At 39.4% G+C, this 18257-nt stretch overlaps 2 protein-coding genes across 3 annotated transcripts; both read right to left on the reverse strand.

Annotated features, from left to right (window-relative positions):
- Positions 1 to 2117: 2117 nt before the first annotated feature.
- Positions 2118 to 11442, reverse strand: mst1rb (macrophage stimulating 1 receptor b). 2 transcript variants are annotated; one of them, XM_072451932.1, is made up of 20 exons: positions 10143 to 11442; positions 7829 to 8005; positions 7632 to 7754; positions 7159 to 7329; positions 6933 to 7093; positions 6611 to 6746; positions 6398 to 6534; positions 6004 to 6183; positions 5818 to 5917; positions 5443 to 5661; positions 5216 to 5362; positions 4836 to 4989; positions 4607 to 4696; positions 4273 to 4497; positions 4112 to 4192; positions 3554 to 3735; positions 3340 to 3449; positions 3096 to 3261; positions 2884 to 3020; positions 2118 to 2399 (listed from the first exon to the last, which is right to left on the reverse strand). In XM_072451932.1, the coding sequence occupies exons 1-20, from the start codon at positions 11346 to 11348 to the stop codon at positions 2150 to 2152; spliced, it is 4152 nt and encodes a 1383-aa protein (XP_072308033.1). In that variant the 5' UTR covers positions 11349 to 11442; the 3' UTR covers positions 2118 to 2149. The 2 variants fall into 2 exon arrangements, with proteins under 2 accessions (XP_072308033.1, XP_072308034.1); XM_072451933.1 differs by lacking the exons at positions 2118 to 2399; positions 2884 to 3020 and having other exon boundaries at positions 3120 to 3256.
- A 2724-nt stretch (positions 11443 to 14166) lies between these two features.
- mon1a (MON1 secretory trafficking family member A) lies at positions 14167 to 18164 on the reverse strand. Its single transcript, XM_072451934.1, has 6 exons — positions 18067 to 18164; positions 17601 to 17743; positions 16288 to 16683; positions 15238 to 16003; positions 14931 to 15078; positions 14167 to 14524 (listed from the first exon to the last, which is right to left on the reverse strand). The coding sequence occupies exons 2-6, from the start codon at positions 17719 to 17721 to the stop codon at positions 14384 to 14386; spliced, it is 1572 nt and encodes a 523-aa protein (XP_072308035.1). The 5' UTR covers positions 17722 to 17743; positions 18067 to 18164; the 3' UTR covers positions 14167 to 14383.
- Between the last annotated feature and the right edge of the window lie 93 nt (positions 18165 to 18257).

Below are 18257 nucleotides of genomic sequence, written 5' to 3' on the forward strand. Positions count from 1 at the left end.
ATTGTGCTTGATAGTAGTTGTATTGTGCTTGATAGTAGTTGTATTGTGCTTGATAGTAGTTGTATTGTGCTTGATAGTAGTATTGTGTTTGATAGTAGTTGTATTGTGCTTGATAGTAGTTGTATTGTGCTTGATAGTAGTATTGTGCTTGATAGTAGTATTGTGCTTGATAGTAGTTGTATTGTGCTTGATAGTAGTTGTATTTTGCTTGATAGTAGTTGTATTGTGCTTGATAGTAGTTGTATTGTGCTTGATAGTAGTATTGTGTTTGATAGTAGTATTGTGCTTGATAGTAGTTGTATTGTGCTTGATAGTAGTATTGTGTTTGATAGTAGTATTGTGCTTGATAGTAGTTGTATTGTGCTTGATAGTAGTATTGTGTTTGATAGTAGTTGTATTGTGCTTGATAGTAGTTGTATTGTGCTTGATAGTAGTTGTATTGTGCTTGATAGTAGTTGTATTGTGCTTGATAGTAGTTGTTTTGTGCTTGATAGTAGTATTGTGCTTGATAGTAGTATTGTGTTTGATAGTAGTTGTATTGTGCTTGATAGTAGTTGTATTGTGCTTGATAGTAGTATTGTGCTTGATAGTAGTATTGTGCTTGATAGTAGTTGTATTGTGCTTGATAGTAGTTGTATTGTGCTTGATAGTAGTTGTATTGTGCTTGATAGTAGTATTGTGCTTGATAGTAGTATTGTGCTTGATAGTAGTTGTATTGTGCTTGATAGTAGTTGTATTGTGCTTGATAGTAGTTGTATTGTGCTTGATAGTAGTATTGTGCTTGATAGTAGTATTGTGTTTGATAGCAGTTGTATTGTGCTTGATAGTAGTATTGTGCTTGATAGTAGTATTGTGCTTGATAGTAGTTGTAGCTGCAGTAAGTAGTAAATAAAGATGCATCGTACAATAGTACTCTTTAATGTGCTACAAATAGATTTCTAGTATCATTCCGAAGCCCATATAGAACTTACAAAACAGGAAGAGGACTACAAAGACTCTTTGCTCTGGCCAGCACACCACAAACACATATTTTGACTTGTCTCAAGCTCTGTCTAAAATCAAAGAGGCTAGTGCACAAGGACCTACTTTTGTTGCTGGCAGCCTGAAAAAAGAGACAACTTTATGATGGTTGTTTCCCTGTGGTTTTCCCTGACTTTGTTTTTGTTGGGGGAGATCTTTAAATCATATTTTTCTCACTGACTGGTTATTTGTCTATGCTAGATATTTCTGTTTTCGGTCATTTAAATTGAAAATGCTATAATTTACTTGAGCCAAAAACATCAAAGGGCAGTAGAAATAAAAGTTTAAAACGGAAGTAGGCCACTCGGTTACATTTGTTGAGCTGTCATGATCTGAGATCTAACAGACTTTGTTAATGTAATTTACAGAATGGCCAAGGAGTGAACATATTTATGTATTACAGGGGAATAGTGTATTGAATAAACAATTCACAATAAAATCATTCTTGCCATACATTGCCCTCTAGTGCTAAGTTACGAGACTTACACCTTGCCTCACAAGCATTGTGTAATGGATCCAATAATGTCATTAGGTAAATCATAAAAACAGTGACCACAATTCTGTAAACAAATAAATACATTTGTTTATTGAACAAGCCAGAAGTAACCATGAAGGACATTGTCTGACTTCATCGCCACCACAGACATTGTTGATTCATTTCTCCCTGTGGCCCTCAGAGGCAACTGTTGTTGTGATTTTGGGCCTTACAAAAATAAATTGATTTGATTTGATTTGAAGGAGTCAGAAACGTGGCATGACATGAATATGTGCAAATGCAACTTCTGAGTGAAAAGCAGCTACATTGTACGGTACATTATATATTATACACTGTATAATGCACAGTTTAGTCACTAAGTATTTTTGCAAATAGTTTTATTTTTGTACCTATTGGCTCTTTTTGTCTAACTGCTCAGTGCTACTCTGTGTACATTTATATGTATATAGACACTGAATAATGGCATGTGTAAGAAGAGCATAGATTTAACAGTGAAGACTCTCTAGCTAATGTGTACTAATGTACACAGCCTTTGTAAAAACAACAAAACAAACTATAGTCTTCTGGAAAAACACTTCAAGTTCAACAAAGTGAAATACTTCCAATGAGTGCATCTCAAAGATCTATGTGCGTCTATGTGCTGTTCCCGGAGGAGGAGGAGCCTGAGTTCAAGTCTTCCAAGTCTGTGGAGTCTTGCTCATCAGCAGATTCAGTGAGTGCAGGATAGGGCCGGGGCTGGTCCAGGTTCACATAGGTAATGTTCAGACTGATGTAGTGCTCCCCTTCCAGGCTGGACAGGATAGTGGACACAGCTGACACCAGAGTGGCAAAATTGGGTCTGCGTTCTGGCTCTGGATCCCAACATTGCAACATTATGCTATACCTGTAGATATATGCATATTAGACATCAAGTGTAAATAACTGACTGTTGAAGAGAACATCACAGGACCATGGCTAGGTACATTTTAAAGGATAATATTTCATCCAGCTGATATCAAATAATAAATGTGAAAAAATTGCTATCCTTTTTAATTACTTTTATCTTATAAGGCTTTGTTATGAATCAATGTAATGTTGTAATGTTTTTTAGAAAACTCTTTTCCACTTAACAGAGTGATATCACAGTTGAACCTGTAAGCCAGTCAATAGTTGATCATCACACACATACATAAACACGCAAATATATCATTACTTGATGTACACATTAACCCTCAAGATGCACTGCTTAACCATGGTTCCATAACAGGTTGACGATTGACTTATTTTAAACTTCTTTGTTTAAAATACAGTAATGAAATGTCCTATTATAAGCAACATTGTGTCTATCTGCTTTTAAAAATGTCAAATTACAAAGGAAAAGTACTTACAAAGGGTTAGGACAGTACTGTGGCTGAGGAAGCCTCCTCCCTTTCATCAAATAATGTGTTACATCGTAAGGGTCAACTTCTGGATATGGGCTTGCACCTCTGGTCAGCATCTCCCACATGAGAACACCAAAAGACCACTGCAGTAACAAGAAATAGCTATCAAGGCAGTAATAAGCAACATCTTTTCTTTTGTTAGAGGCCCATTTCCTTACCACATCTGATTTGGAAGTGAATTTCTGTGTTTGTAGACTTTCAATAGCCATCCACTTAACTGGCAACTTGGCCTTCCTGTGATCTTGTACACTGTAGTACTCTTTGTCAAACACATCCCTGGCCATGCCAAAGTCGGCCACCTTCACAGTGTAGGACTCATCTAACCTGAGGAAAAGAGCAATAAGTGCCATTCTGAATAATATTTCATTATAGATCATATCACTGCAAATATCTGTGACTCACATGCAATTACGAGCAGCGAGATCTCTGTGCACAAACTTTTTCTGAGCCAAATATTCCATTCCTTTGGTAACCTGGAGGCCAAAGCCAATCAGATCCTTCACAGTTGGATTCTACAAATCCAACAAAGACAAAAAAACACTCACTGAATTAAAACAGTGATACAGATTGTAAAGGATATAAAACAGATGGTGGACGACTCATGTAATAGTCATACCCTCTTCTCACAGCGGATGAAGTGACGCAGGTCTCCATGTTTCATATAGGGAAGTACCACTAGAGGGAGGCCTTCTTGTGGCAAGAGGATGCCCAGCAGAGACAGCACATTAGTGTGATGGAGAGCTTTCATTATAATACCCTCTTTCAAAAACTGTTCAACTTCCTCTACATCTGTTATTCCTGTCAAAGAACAATTACATATGATTGCAATACATTAAAAACAGGGTGTACAGTCAATAATAGGATTGGGAAACATAAACAGTGTGCATACATACAGAACAAAAAGTACAATACAGGTGCTAAAGGTATAAAGGTCAGGAGTGGAGCTGAAACTATAATGTCATCTCCATTATACTGGACAATAGAAGTTGTAGAGGTTCAAACATGTTATTTATAGGAAAAGGGGAAAGATAGTTGACATAATTATGCATTATGTATTTAATAACAAGCAACAAACCCGTGACTGTAATTTGGCTCTAGATTGATTTAATTCCATAAACATATATCACATTTTACACATTTTATGGTGAAAACAAACAAAATAAAAGTTACTCACTATTCAAAGATTTAACAGCACAGTGGATTTCTCTGTTGTTTTGGTCTGTAAAGTAGCCATGATATACAGTTCCAAAATGTCCTAGAGAAAACACACAAAATGTAATTCCAAGTGACCAGTGTGTCTTATGTTACATTTACAGACACATGTTCAAACCACACCTTTGCCAATGATCTTGTGATAATGCACAATAAGTTGCACAGCGGGTATGAGCACATCCTTCACCTCCTCTAATAATTCCGGGCAGAAGCTTGTGATGGATATTTTTTCTGCAGGCATGAGTGGGGTGAGTGTGGGATCTATGCTGCTTGCTCTATATGCCAGGCCTGGGAACGCCATAGGCCCAACAGGCCCCATCAAGGGAGTGGTGGGGCCCCTGGACACCACTGTCAAACCAGCCAAAAAGCAGTTTATTTTAGAGGTATGTGGATCAGCTGCATTTCTGATTACATGTTCTGTTATACATGAAAGAAAAGTGCTCTGCCCGAACGTCACCTCGTCTGTAGTCTCCAACAGGGGTGAGCGCCACAGTGTTTGAGCCAGAACGGTTTGCAGTGTGGGACAAGCGACCCTCCACCATCAGAGCTGAAAGGTTTCACAACATATTTGAATCATTAGAACTGCTGGAGTGTAACACAGGAGTGTTCTAGTTGAACAGTTTAATCACAGTTTCAGACGCAGCGGGTTATAGGTTAGAAGGACATGTTAGAACAAGGTCCACTACCTTTTTTCTTCTTCCTCAGATGTTTCATAACAGCAAAGGCAAGTACCGCCCCAGCAACCAGGGCGGCCAGGATTCCCAGTACAATGCCAACCATATAGTGGCTACTGACCCTGACCACAGTGCCTACGTTATGCACTTGCCCATTAATGGATATCTGCAGGATGTCAAAACATACTTTCAAATGGAATAACATACATACGTTTCTGTTATTGTGAAAATGAGTTGCATGACATAATAATGCTTCTATTCAACGCAAGCAACAGCAAAAAATAAGACTTGCGTAAGAATTACAGCAGAACATAATTGGTCTTTGTGTGTTACCTAAAGATCTTCCTTATAATTTCACTCATACAGTGAACCCACTTTTGTACCTTCCTCACCTTTACAGGCAGACCTTCTCTGGGAATGGTCATGTTTTTAGGTATTCGGCAGGTGATCTCATTATCCAAGACCTTAGCGTCACAGTCAACTCCTGCTACAGTCATAATGATGGTCATACAAGAGCTCACCAGGTTCAGCTTCTGATGCTGAAAAGATGCAGAATCTGATTGTTACTTTAAATATCAGAATATACAGAGTACATATAGTATAATCTTTACTTTCTTACATGTAGTGAGACCTCATCAAATCCTGGGTACAAACTAAGCACATGTCCATCTGTTTCAAAGGGAATAGGCTCTCCATATGGGTGGTAGGAGAACTCCCTGTTCCATAGCCCCAGGGCCCCGTCCATATCAAACGACAGCGCTCCTTCCTCAGTCTCATCCCGGGGAAAAACTGGAGTGATGCACTCCAGCCTGTTTGGTGACGATTTACCTGTGCATTCCTGGAACATATTGATATTAGCTTCAGCATCATGTTTAAAAAGATCTATTTCTGTATCGATCCAGAATCCAGGGCAGCATTGTAAATAATAATTTGCTCTTAATGTTTTGCCTGATAAGTAAAGGTTAAAAAAATAAAATAAAATAAATATATTTACTCTTGTGACAGGCTTAAGGTGGCTCTCATTGGGTTTGAAGCGCACAATAGTACGGTATACAGAATCAAGGTTTTCTCCTTCAATAGCAATTTTTGAACCCCTGAGGAGAAATATATCGCCCTGTTACCAAACACAGGACTAAAGCATTATAATACAGGAATTTACAATATTTCAGACACTGCTCACCTGTCAAAGCTGCAGTCAGGCAGCACAGATGTAATCTTAGGGTTTTCTTTGTAGTAGAACACTTTGTTAGTGAGAATGGGAGACTTGTCAATGAAAACACTTAGTGGGACATCCCTGACTTCTGACATGGGCTGAGAAAGGCAGATGATGGAGGACATGTTGTCTCTTGGTTCTGTGATCCTTTATACACACAGGATATATAAATCATGTCCTCCCTCAAGCCTTATAATGCACAGGAGTACACAGTGTTATTGAGTGTGCATTTGAAGACAAACCCCATATTATACAATGAAAATACTGAGCAGCAGTGTAGTCCTGATCCCAGGAGAGCTGCTGATTTAATTGCAACATGTGAATCAGACAGCATAATAAGATAACACTAATAAATGAATACCATTTTATGGGACAGTGCACATCATTGAGAGTGACTTTTCTTGTTTTTCCAGCGTCTAAGTGAGGTCCAGTGATGGTGACAAGTGTGCCCCCCACAAGAGGCCCATAATTAGGTTGAATTTCAGTGATGTTTGGAATCTGCAGGTCCACCAAGCACAGTTTGAGCATTCATTCTATATATTATAGACTTTACTGTATTGAAACTAAATAATACCACAAAGGTGAATCCTGGCATTTCCGCTCTCCCATCTATTGAATAGCGACCCTCCACCTTGCCTTCATGCACCTCAATGGAAACGTTGACCGGCTTGGACAACTCTGTGGCTCCAGAGCGGATCTTACACACCAAGCTACAGCGAAGCACACGAAAAAAAACGTTTGCGTTATAGTGACATTACAATAACCTATTATTTGAAAACTGTACAGGCACAATTTTAACAACAACGTTTGTAGAATATGTAATTTAACGTGAGGAGCAGCTCACAGGGGGAACCTACCCACATGAAGAGAATATATTTGACATAATATAGACCCACTGTGTGTTGTTGCTTTTGACTGGAAGCACAGTGCAAGGATTCTGTCCCAATCGAATATGGTGTGTTCTTGAACTTATTGCAGGTCTTAAAGGTGACTGGAACTCCCAACCACAAACTGTTATTTCTGTCTGTCCATCAGGAGGAGCAGTCCGTGGGAAGAACTACATCAATAAGAATATAGTTAAAGCACTCGTAGAATTTGAAAGACAAACAAAAATGTTCTCACCCCAGAAATCCCAGGAGGACAAGAATCGTTCCTCCAGCGGTTGTGGCACTCACTTTCCCATGAGCACACCCCAGAGCACCACCCACAGCCCATGAACTTAGGAGCAGTCAGACACATGGCACAGGTCAGGAAGTGCTGACACCCTGGACCTCTCTGAGGCACCTGGACCATCTGGAACACAGATTCATGCTCATCTGAGACTCACATTCTCAATGGTAACAATAGAAAGTACCGGTATTTTATTCTGACTATGTTCACGTTCAGTTGACCGCTTTTTCTAATATTATTTATTGTTTAGTGTTGCCCCATATTGCTAAAGCGAATTCCTGGACAATAAAAATCACCTTATGTGCGTTTTTACAAAAATAAGAGCTTGTCATAATACACATAGACTTTGTTTTCTCCCTCTCATCGATATGGGAAAAAGTCCCTGTAACTACAGTTGACATTTATGACAGCGTACCAGACAGTACCTTGTCTCCAACCACAAACAGCAGATACTCTGAAGAGTACAAGGCAGCAATGGACGACACTCTCTGGTTCTCCATCAAAGAATAGTTAGCAAATATAATTGGGCTGGATCTGGTCAGTACAAGCTGTCAACAATAAAGCACAAGACATCAACAACCACAACAGCCACCAGAATGTTAATCTTCTCTCCATGTTGTACCTGTAGCAGCCGACCAGTGGATGTGCCAATGTGAGCCACGGTCTTGTTCTCAATGGTTGTAACCAGCAGTGAAGTGAGCAGAATGTCTGTCATCTGCCTGTTGAAGAGATCCACTCTGTAGTAAGGCTTGGATACCATGGTGGGGTAGTCTCTGCATGTGGCACTGTTTTCCATACTCTGGATTCAGAAACAGGGAAAAGGCTAGCATTTCAACTGTTTTTGTTGAAGGTCACAGAAAGTCCTTTAAAAACCTTCACAAAACGTCTTGACAAACAAATATCTATGTATCTATTTAATATTCACAGTACTGTTATTCTGGTTTGACAATATTGTCCTTTAATACAGACCTTACCTACAGAAAAATGGACCTGGCAGTTAGAGCAAAGGTTCTGCAGTAACCAAGGACCAGAAACACATGGCAAATAAGATAAGTGAGATCATGTGATCAGAACCTTACAAAAGTGACACACACCTCATCATGCATTGTACTGTTTCTGTGCATGTGAAATGTTTTCATGATTATTTTTGATGAATTAGACTAACTACTCTTTCACATATACATTGCATAATGCATTCTAAATACTGCATCTCAAATACATAATGATTAGTTAAACGCTGGCTGTTTGTATACAACACTAAGCCTCACATTGCAGATTTCTGTCATGATAGAAAGGAATAAAGCTCAAGATCAAACAGTCAAACATTAAAACATTTGCTTTTCATGTTTAAAAAATATAAAAAAATAAACAAAATAATCATGGAACAACCAGATAAGCTGCTGGATCATTCATTCATTAATAATACAATTATCACACTATATTGTCAGGTTACTTTTGAATAAACACCAAGTACTTAGCAACTTGAAATCTCCCTTGGTTCAACAAATGCAGTGGATAAGAGCGTTGCACATGTTGCATTGTGGGTCCGATTCTAGCCCGCAACCATTTGCTGATTGTCTCTTCCCTCTCTCTCCCCATTTCATGCTGCAGTTGTCCTGTCTAATAAAGCCTTTATACCAGAAAATACTTATACTTATAATATTTTAATGAACTGTATCCAGTAAAACTAATCTATTATTTATCCATAATCTGATAATAATGCAAGTGAAACCTAGTAACACACTGCCTTGGAATTACTGAATACCTTATGAGACAGGCCTGTACTCTTCTTAAAAATGTGAGTCTCCCATTGGCAGCTTACTCAATATTTACAACAGCAGCCAACACGAGAAGCCTGGGAGGAATGTGAGTCTGAGCCTAAGGGAAATGTCTATAAAAGTCTAAACAGATCAGAAAATGATTCTCCATATTTATACTTCTTCTTTGCTATCCAATTCCACAAACTCAAATGTGTTAATTATAATGTAACTGTAACAATATTTTAGGATATACGCTGTGGAAATTTAGTGGTTAGAATTTCCAAATCCATTTAGTAATAACTAGTATTGGCTTGTGCCACAAATGTAGCCAGAAATATTACTGCTGTACACACAGATGATTCTCAAAAATAACCATAAAACATACAACAGTGTGCATTTAATCAATATTTAAAGATTTTTAAAAAATGCTTTAAAATATATATTTCTGTAATATTTTCTGTCAAGTATGTAAACGTAAACTAATATATTAAACGACTTGTTTGACAGAATATTGTTATCGGGATACTCCAAAAATATTGAGATATGCATTTCTGTTAATATTGCCCTCCCCTCAGGATAATGATGCCATGTGAATTGTTTTTCCTGAAGAATAGGTTAACAAATAAAAAATAATAAAGCAATGCCAAGCAGTGTCTGTATGTATGTATGCAGCATATATTCTAGTTAGTAGAAGTAGTGGTGGGCAAAAATTTCAATAACAATAATCAAGATATTTTGGAAATCCTACAAAGAAATACAAGAAATTGGATCAAATGTGTCAGCCATTAGCTGATGCCTAAGAATCAAAGAAATGTTGAAAGAAGTCACTACCTTGTTTTGAAAGATTACAACACAAGTTGATGCATTTTTATTTGTAATCATTTAATTGCATTTTACCCCCCACATTTTGAAATATATTTATATTATATAAACTATATACCCGCTATTCAAATTTTGCATATCTTCAACATTCACAATATTGTTAATAATTTAATATATTCCCCATCTCAAAGAAGGCAATTCTATTCCCATTTGAGAACATGAAAAGAGTCAAACTCAGAAGCGTGGTACTAGTATCTAGTATCTGGTATCTAGTACTGGAACAGCTATTACTACTCTGCATCTCCCTCAGTACAATTTGCTACAATGGGCTGGATGTGTGCATAGCAGATTCACCTCATGTGGACAGCTCTCACAGGGCTGGAAATGGCAGAGACCCCTGGACAGCTGCTCCGGGCCTGACTCACAGCAGTCATCCACTCCATCACTAATGGCCTTGTTGACGTTGTCCATAGGGAAGGCGCACAGAGCCGAGTCGTGCTCTGTCACTCCGTTATCATCAGTAACAGCAAACACTCCATACAGTATGTCATCCTCCTCCTCTGCTCCCAGCTCCTCGGCCAGTTCCCTGCCTGCCCGACCAAAATGTGCCGCCTGCACCACATTGTACACTATATCTTTGTAAGGTTCACTTGCCACGTTCCTGCGGCGCCGCTTGGGCTCAAAGCGACACTCCAAAATGATCTCTCTATATCTCTTCATCTCCCATTCATTGCGTGGCAGTCGGCCCAAACGGGTTTGAAAAGGAGAGGAGTCCTGATTGGGGCTCTCCCTTTGCACTGACAAGAAATAGACAAACTCCTGTGTGAAGAAGCTGTAGACATACTCAATGTGGTAAGTCCTGCGCAGACCTGGCTGCACAGTCAGGCCTCGCACGTCACTGTAGAAGCCATCTTCTGTAGCCAGAGGTCGCCGAACGGAGATGGATTTCCTCCCATAACGCTGGGTCACACTGTCATTAACTGAGGCTGCAACAAAAAAGTAGACGGTCTGACCCTCCTCCACCATGGTCACCTTGGTGCCCAGAGGACTGGCCACACAGTCAGGACAGTATGCAGCAGAGTTGGACTCTTTCCCATAGAGACACTTTGAAAGGGAAGGGGTTTCTCCATTTGAGCTGAGTTGGTGGAAGTAACACACTCCATATTGAGAGCTTCCACAGGAATATAAATACATGAAAAGAGTGTCCAAAAGCAGAACCTGATTATTTGTGTCTTCCAAAAAGTTAGGATCCTTGTCTATGTCACACAAAGAGCAAATCTGACACTCGGGACTACCCACTGGCCCAGTGCGAAGCTGCCACACCTTCTCCAGGCTCCGGTTCACAGCCTCAATCACATTTTCAGATGCCACATACACCTCCTGATACAGAGAATTGTTCACAATGTTCTGGATGGGACCCCGGGCCTGGAAGAAGGGCATAGTGTACACTACTGAGAAGTTGAGAGGGCTGGGAGCAAGAGAGGAACAGTTGGCCAAGGCATAGGCCAACAGAGTCTGGAGCCAGACACATGTCCCCCAATGTGTGGCCCAGTGCAACATCTCCTCAAAGTGCACAGGGAACTCAGTGCGGACCAGGAAGGATGTGCTACCTCCAACACCGAAGTCTGGAAAGCCACATCTTCAGGTCCAGCTGATACCTGAGCAAGGAGAAACAACATTTACTCTAGTGCTATATACACAAACATGCAATAATGTGAATATCTCATCATACATTCTGACAGGGTTTTTCTAATGCCCATGGTTTGTTAAAACATACTATAATAACCAAGCAGTTTGAATGTGTGCAAAAAAAAAAAACAACAACTACAGTTTCCTCACTGTGGACCCTAAAAGACTATTAATTGTACATAAGCCAAAGCAATTACTTTATTGTTCTGAATACAACTTTATTGTTACTGCAAAGGCTATCAGCTTTCATCTTCTAGTAGAACATCATATTGTTTGATTGATTGTGTCCAACAGGATATTTTAATAAAGTGCCCAGATGTGACCATGTTTGAAATGGTGCTAAGGAGCCATAACTGTGTGATCATTAACCAGGCACATTGGGGCAGGCTGTATTCAAGAACAAGTGCCTGTCTACTTTAAAATTCCTGTCACACCCTCTACGTGTCTTTTTCAAGGAAAGATGTGCACGGACTGATGGTCATAAGACACCCTGTGATAGGTGAAAGTTCAACTGTTTCAGTGCTGTTCTTTTGATCCCCATCTACAGTCCATAATAAAACAATGAAAAATAAAAAGTATGTATTTCATTTTACCACACTGTGTATGATTACACATACCAAATGTATCCAATTTAATTATTCATAGAAGGCAACTAGTGGTTGTTACATTTTAATGGTGCCAAGTGAACCAAGGTTAAGGTTAGTGTTTCAAAGCACACATGAGTTTACATAGTAATGGCACCAATTTACCTCTACACGTTTTCTGGGTACTATATCTATATTTTCCATCATTCAGTTGTATTTTGGTCAAGGGTGTCTGTACAACAAGAAAATAATGAAATGCTGCTTCATTATTCAGAGCAGAGCAGATTTCCACTGGGATTTGTGAGTCAAGCACTATTTCAATCAATCAATATTCCTATAGGGCATATTGTAACCAAAGGATGCATTGATCTGGCATCTCATCAGTGCATTGCATTTTGTGCAGCGATCATCTGTGAAAGAATGACTACAATAAACAACCATCATGCTTAGACATGTCCATTATACAATGCATAGGATATGCATCAATAAACTTTGTGTTACTCTTCAAAGTGTCCAAATGTAGCCACATGTAGGCTACAGTATAGTGTTCACAGGAGCCTAAATGGTGAGACAGATCAACAGGGGGTTGTCAGAGAGTAGCACAAACATCAAATGAAGGCTAGGCTTACCTAACATGTTTTGACTGCAACTTATGTATGTTACTGCTTTGGGTTATTGTTTTACAATTGTCTAAACTGTTACATTATTTTCGACACCACTTGTCTCAATAGCATAATAAGAGTACCAATCAATCAGAATGAAAAGGAGCTATTCGAATGTGCTGCGCTTACCTCGGGATGGGGCTCCTCCAGGTCAAACCCCTCCAGACTCCTCAGCACCAGTTTACATACAAACTTAAAGTCAACACGTTGGATATGAATTCATGTCAAACTGTCTGTATTCGCCTGGAGCACACACATGTTGGTTTCGTGTTTAACTTGAGTGTGAGCTGAAGGGTGGATCCTGTTGCGCACAGCCGCTCCTCCCTCTGTGCCGCCGCCGCCGCGTGAAGCCGCTGTGCGTAAAGACGCGTCAACACGCGCCCATTCACCTTCACGTGGATCATTGGATCAGGGTGCGTGATAAGGTGGGCGGAGGCTTATTTTGTACTTATTGTAAAATTATGCTTCTAATGTGGGGTTATTGACCGTTTAGTTTTTTACATGTCAACACGACATTTTGGTGGCATTTTAGTCTTTAGTCCCAATATTGCTGTGATGTGTGAGCAAGTGTGTGAATGCATCCTTAAATCTAGTGTCTGTCTTTAGCCATTACTGTTCAACACGTGATCGTGTTTGAAACCATTGTGGACACCAAAGCCAGCAAATGTGTATTCAAAGAAATACAAAATGTTGATGTAAATGTAAAATTTTAATAATTCATAATAAACTATTGGTTAAAAATACATGTTTATTACATTTAATTCAAAACACATCATGTACACTTGTTTCTTATTGTTTAGTCAACACAGCAGCTCTGGTCAGTCTCGATTTAGTCTTGTGCTCAGTGCATCATTTTTGAGGGCCAGATAATAAAACAAGCCATCATGTATTAGAACATAACATTTGTGTGTTTAAATGATTTTTGTAAATTAATTAAAAAAAAAACAAGATAAAATATATAAACAGAGATACAAATAAATATTTTTGAATCTTGAAGACTTTCACTTTGTGTTTTGTAAAATACAAGGAAGGTTGTTTTGCAGCAAATACTACAATATTTAGCCTACTATTGTAAATCTGGGGGCATTTGAAAATAGATGACTGAGAAATGGCCTAAATTTTGACTAAATAATGGACAATGTGACTAAATACAGAGAGCCATTTTTAATGTACAAAAACACCATTAGCAGCATGTCTGTTTGTTTACAGTTTACCACAAAATGTTTCTATTTGTACCGTTTTACTTGAACAGTTATAACCTGTTGTAAATAAATAAGAAAGACATTTCATGGACATTTAACAATCCTATTTGGACTGTGGTCTGTAAAGAAAATGTGGCATGTAGAATATCTAATGATTACACAGATATCAATTTTGAGAAGAGAGGAATACAGTGAAGCTTCATTCTACTTTAAAGTACATTTAGAAATGACAAAGTAAGTCTTTTTAAATTTCAGACTTAAACTGTATACAAGATCAACAGTACTGTTATAATCAAAAGTAGTTTAAAATTATGAAAGATAAGTAAAAATATTGCATTTAGTATTTGTTTCTGATCAACAAAATTATCATATTCTCTTGTACGTGATTCTCAAATCCACTGTTCTTAGCACCAGGCAATTGGACATTCAGTGTGGCACATTAAATAGAGAGCTAGATTTTAGTATGTAAGCGGACTCAAGATGAACAAACGGTCTTCCTCTTTCCTGATCCACTTCAGCAGTTTGTTGACAGCAGAAACAGCCACCGCCTTAGTTGCCAGTGGAGTGAAGCAAAGATAAAGTTCAAACCCACTTGTCACCTGAAACAGAAAATGATGATTATATTACATGGTTTGGAGGCATGTTGGTGACTTTCATCCATAGATGTATTCATTTGACTTAAATCAAACTTAATTTATGAAAACTAAAATCAAAACAGCTTTCAAGACATTTACAATCATAAATATGATCGTAAATTATGAAAAATTAGCAATGCGGATTTTAAAAATGTGAAACCTTTCTATTCCCGCAATCCTCTGCAATGCATTTAATGTCTGATAAGCTTAGAACTTTTAACTAAGAACCAAACTGGCTGTCTTGCTCTGTTTTTTGCTATTATAAAGTTACATAGTCTTAAAAACTGATTTAGTCACCAAGGGTTCTAATTACTTTGGTGTACAACGGGCACATGAGCAGAAAAATGACACGCATCTCTCCAAACCTTACCCATGCTAGGAGATTTTCTTTTTCACTGCAGCAGTAGAAGGAGCACAGTGGTCTTGTTGGATGGTGTAAATGACTGTGAAGGTCCTGATACAAGCTCAGGAGCCGTTCTTGTTGTTCTTCAGACTGATACAGGAGAGGCAACTCTGGACTAAAAAAAAAAAAAAACAGTTTTCAGCAGTTTTCATTGTAGTGCTACACAATCCAGACCTTCTACAGACGTCATCCAGAAAGGGAACCTTAAAATAATATGTACATCGTTTTAGATTGCATCTATTCAACAAAGAGGAAATACATCAGAGCAGTGTACCTGGTATAGAGTCCTGAACTCTTAGACTTGTACAAGAAGTGTCGAAGTTCTGGGATTCCAACCTGCTCAACAGAGTAGCTGGGACATTTGAGTGCTTCCTTCATAGCTTGATATGCACTGCGTTTGGTCAGTCTTTCCAGAAAGCGTTTCTTGCAGTCAGACATGTTGAAAAAGTCCTCCCTGTCTGTTGAGACTAAGATCAGGCAGAGCTCCGACCCCGGTTCTAGGTAGGAAATGTGCGCGTGGAAAAACCCTGCAGTGTTGAACTTTGGCAAACAAATGGGGGTCCAGCCTTCGCCCTCGCGGAATGAAGAGGAGGATCCGACCAGATTGAAGACCAAGTGTAAATCTATGTGGTGCAAATACTGGTCCTTTTTCCTCACCAGAGTGACTAAACGGTCTCCAGCCAGCAGAATAGAGAAGACGAGGTTTTTGGATTTCGCAGCCTGTAAGGAGGAGGAAACAACATCCCTGGAAGAGCTTGGCAAAGGAAGGCAGGTGACGGCACTGAGCAGGAGGCCGGGGTCGCGGTCTAAGCGAAGTAGAAGGTTGTCCGTGAGGTACTCTGAGCCGGCAAGCAGACGCCGCAAGTCATAGTTCTGCTTCTGCTTGAATATGTGGTTGAGCTGGGTCAGGGTGAGCAGGCTGACGATCTGATAGTAGATGTACAACAGTTCACGTAGAAGCTCCTTGTCTGACTGACAGCTACGAGACACTCCCACCAGGACCAGGGGACTCTTTGTCAGGAAGACCACCTTACACCCATCTGAAACAAAAACATGACAATAATGGATTACAGAGGGTGGCTTGAGTACAGTATTGCATCGCTTATACTTTTTTTTTTACTTCATACAGCAAATTATCTTTACTTTTATAAATGTACTTTATTAAAAAAGAAAAAAAAATCAGATGCACAGGTTTAATGGGAGAGTGCTGTATTTTATAGGAATCTTCTTTGTTTGAATTTGTTGAAAAGCAAAGCACTATGAAAATGAATTCACTCAAATTGTGTCACTGAAACGACGATTAAAAACAGTCTTTAATTCTGACCTGTATGAATGGAGCGGATGATGTTCTTATCAGCCTCAACAAAAGAAACGAGTGCCATCATCACCCCCATAGTGCTGGACAGCGCCTCCTCTGTCCCATAGCGAGTATAGATGGGCTTCCCGGCATCACTGAGCACAAACACGTGTTTCCTGTGGCTCCTCCAGGCATCACTGCACACGTCCTCCTCCCTGGTCCTACTGCCTGACTGCGTGTCATTGTCCAGTTCCTCTGTGCTCTCCTCCCCCACAACGAGGGTCTTTAGCTCCTCACAGCTCTCCTCTGTGTCGGCCTGGGCCTGGGCCTGGTCAGCGTCACTTTGTGCCTCCTGCTCGACCTCTGTTGTTAAATCCTCAAAGGACAGTGAGTGAACAAACATAGCACTCCTCTGCCCTGCACCTGCATTAATGAAGTAATTTAATCAGTAAATGTCGACTTTGTGATGCATGACCAAAGAAAAGAAACATTATGCATCTGACTGTTTTTGGGAAGTGATATGCAATATGGAGAATTTGGAAATGAAAGGTGCACTATGTAACTTCTCTAGAAAAGGATCCACTGGCTTTGTCCCAAGCTTTAATTTCCCTACAGGGATAATAAAGTGTACCTTAACCTTAATGTTATCGCTTTGCCAAGAATGTACCACAATAAACCTATCTCCATGGAGAAAAGAAGATGCCACTGGGCCAAGTTACAGGTCACAAGTGTGGAGAGAAGATCCCGGTCACAATGAGCGTTTTTCAAGTCATTTTGGGCAATAAAAGGATCCTAATGAAAAAAATGCAAAATAGATGCCATATTGTGGAATAATCCAGCCAAAGCAATAACCTCATGAAGTGACGGACCTTACACCAGGAAAGTAACAGAGGGCAAGGTTTATTACTCACTTCAATTTACACAAGCTAAATTATACTAAACCACAAGGAAGGATTATGTTTGCAAGTCTTGTTAATGTTATATTGAATGTGCACAACAGCCCCAAAGTGAGTACAGGGTAATTACAAATCTACACACGCAAGAACTCTTTAAACATTCAAAAGATCCAGTATTTGCCAATTACTTCATCTTTTTCACTTAAACATTTTCATATGTACTAATAACTGGTACTACATACATCTGTGAAGCTTAGAAACTATATTAGTCAATAATAAGAAACTATAACAAACCATATCAGTCATGTATGCTATTTGGTTTAAAAAAGACAGTCATACACTGATATTGTTTTTCTTGAATTGGTCAATCAGTCAGTGTTTGTTTTTGTTTTTAGAACAGATTCCACACCAAATGTTATATATTTCACTTGGGAAAGTTCTGACCTGGTTCAGTCCCTTCTACCAGGCCTGGAGTGGGGCTGTCCGCCCTCTCTGAGCGGAGATGCCCCACAGGGGCGAGGGTGCCATTCTCCCATGCCACTGTTGCTCTCTGTCCTCCCTCCATCTGCGCTACTGCAGACACACACCTACAGTGGAACAATCAACGAATCAAAGGTCAAAGGTAAGCAAAGGCTAGATGTTAACTTATTACTGACCATATTGATGCCTTTATTTGTTACCATGAACTGGCAATGAGTATAACTCAGTATATTGTGCATAACTACATCAGACAGAAACAGAATGTATTGTAAGTCTTTGGGTTTAAGCTAAATTCTCACACAGACTTGATGAATGTAGAGAAGTTAGAAGGCGAGTTTAAACCAGAGGGCACAGAAGGAATCAACAACCTGCAAACTTATTTTCAACATTCAGTTCAAGACAAAACGTGAACTAATATAAATAATATTACCTTGAATGTTCCAGAATCCGTGCATTTGAGATTTGAGCTCATGCAAAGTTCCTGTCAGTTGCCACAGCGACTTTGTAGCAGCAGCAGAGTTCAATGCGGAAGGACCTGAGGGGAAGTCGCTCCGGAGAAGGGTTTAAGGGTATGTTCAAAAAAAGAAAAAGAATGGCCTTACAAATGAATTAAATGCAGTA

This window comes from Eucyclogobius newberryi, unplaced genomic scaffold (assembly GCF_026437365.1).
Source record: "Eucyclogobius newberryi isolate DKJ021-1_F unplaced genomic scaffold, fEucNew1.0.hap1 SCAF_19, whole genome shotgun sequence".
Lineage (NCBI taxonomy): Eukaryota > Metazoa > Chordata > Actinopteri > Gobiiformes > Gobiidae > Eucyclogobius > Eucyclogobius newberryi.

What these genes read in the sequence shown, in the direction of transcription:
- mon1a (XM_072451934.1), bottom strand. Translation starts at nt 17,721, where the DNA reads ATGGAGGGAGGACAGAGAGCAACAGTGGCATGGGAGAATGGCACCCTC. An exon ending in GGTAGAAGGGACTGAACCAG is followed by an intron (nt 16,684 to 17,600) that starts GTCAGAACTTTC and finishes TCATTAATGCAG; the next exon opens with GTGCAGGGCAGAGGAGTGCT. An exon ending in CATCCGCTCCATTCATACAG is followed by an intron (nt 16,004 to 16,287) that starts GTCAGAATTAAA and finishes TTTTTGTTTCAG; the next exon opens with ATGGGTGTAAGGTGGTCTTC.
- mst1rb (XM_072451932.1), bottom strand. Translation starts at nt 11,348, where the DNA reads ATGTTGCACTGGGCCACACATTGGGGGACATGTGTCTGGCTCCAGACT. An exon ending in GTCAAAAGCAACAACACACA is followed by an intron (nt 6,747 to 6,932) that starts GTGGGTCTATAT and finishes GCTTCGCTGTAG; the next exon opens with CTTGGTGTGTAAGATCCGCT. An exon ending in CCTGACTGCAGCTTTGACAG is followed by an intron (nt 5,918 to 6,003) that starts GTGAGCAGTGTC and finishes ATTTCTCCTCAG; the next exon opens with GGGTTCAAAAATTGCTATTG.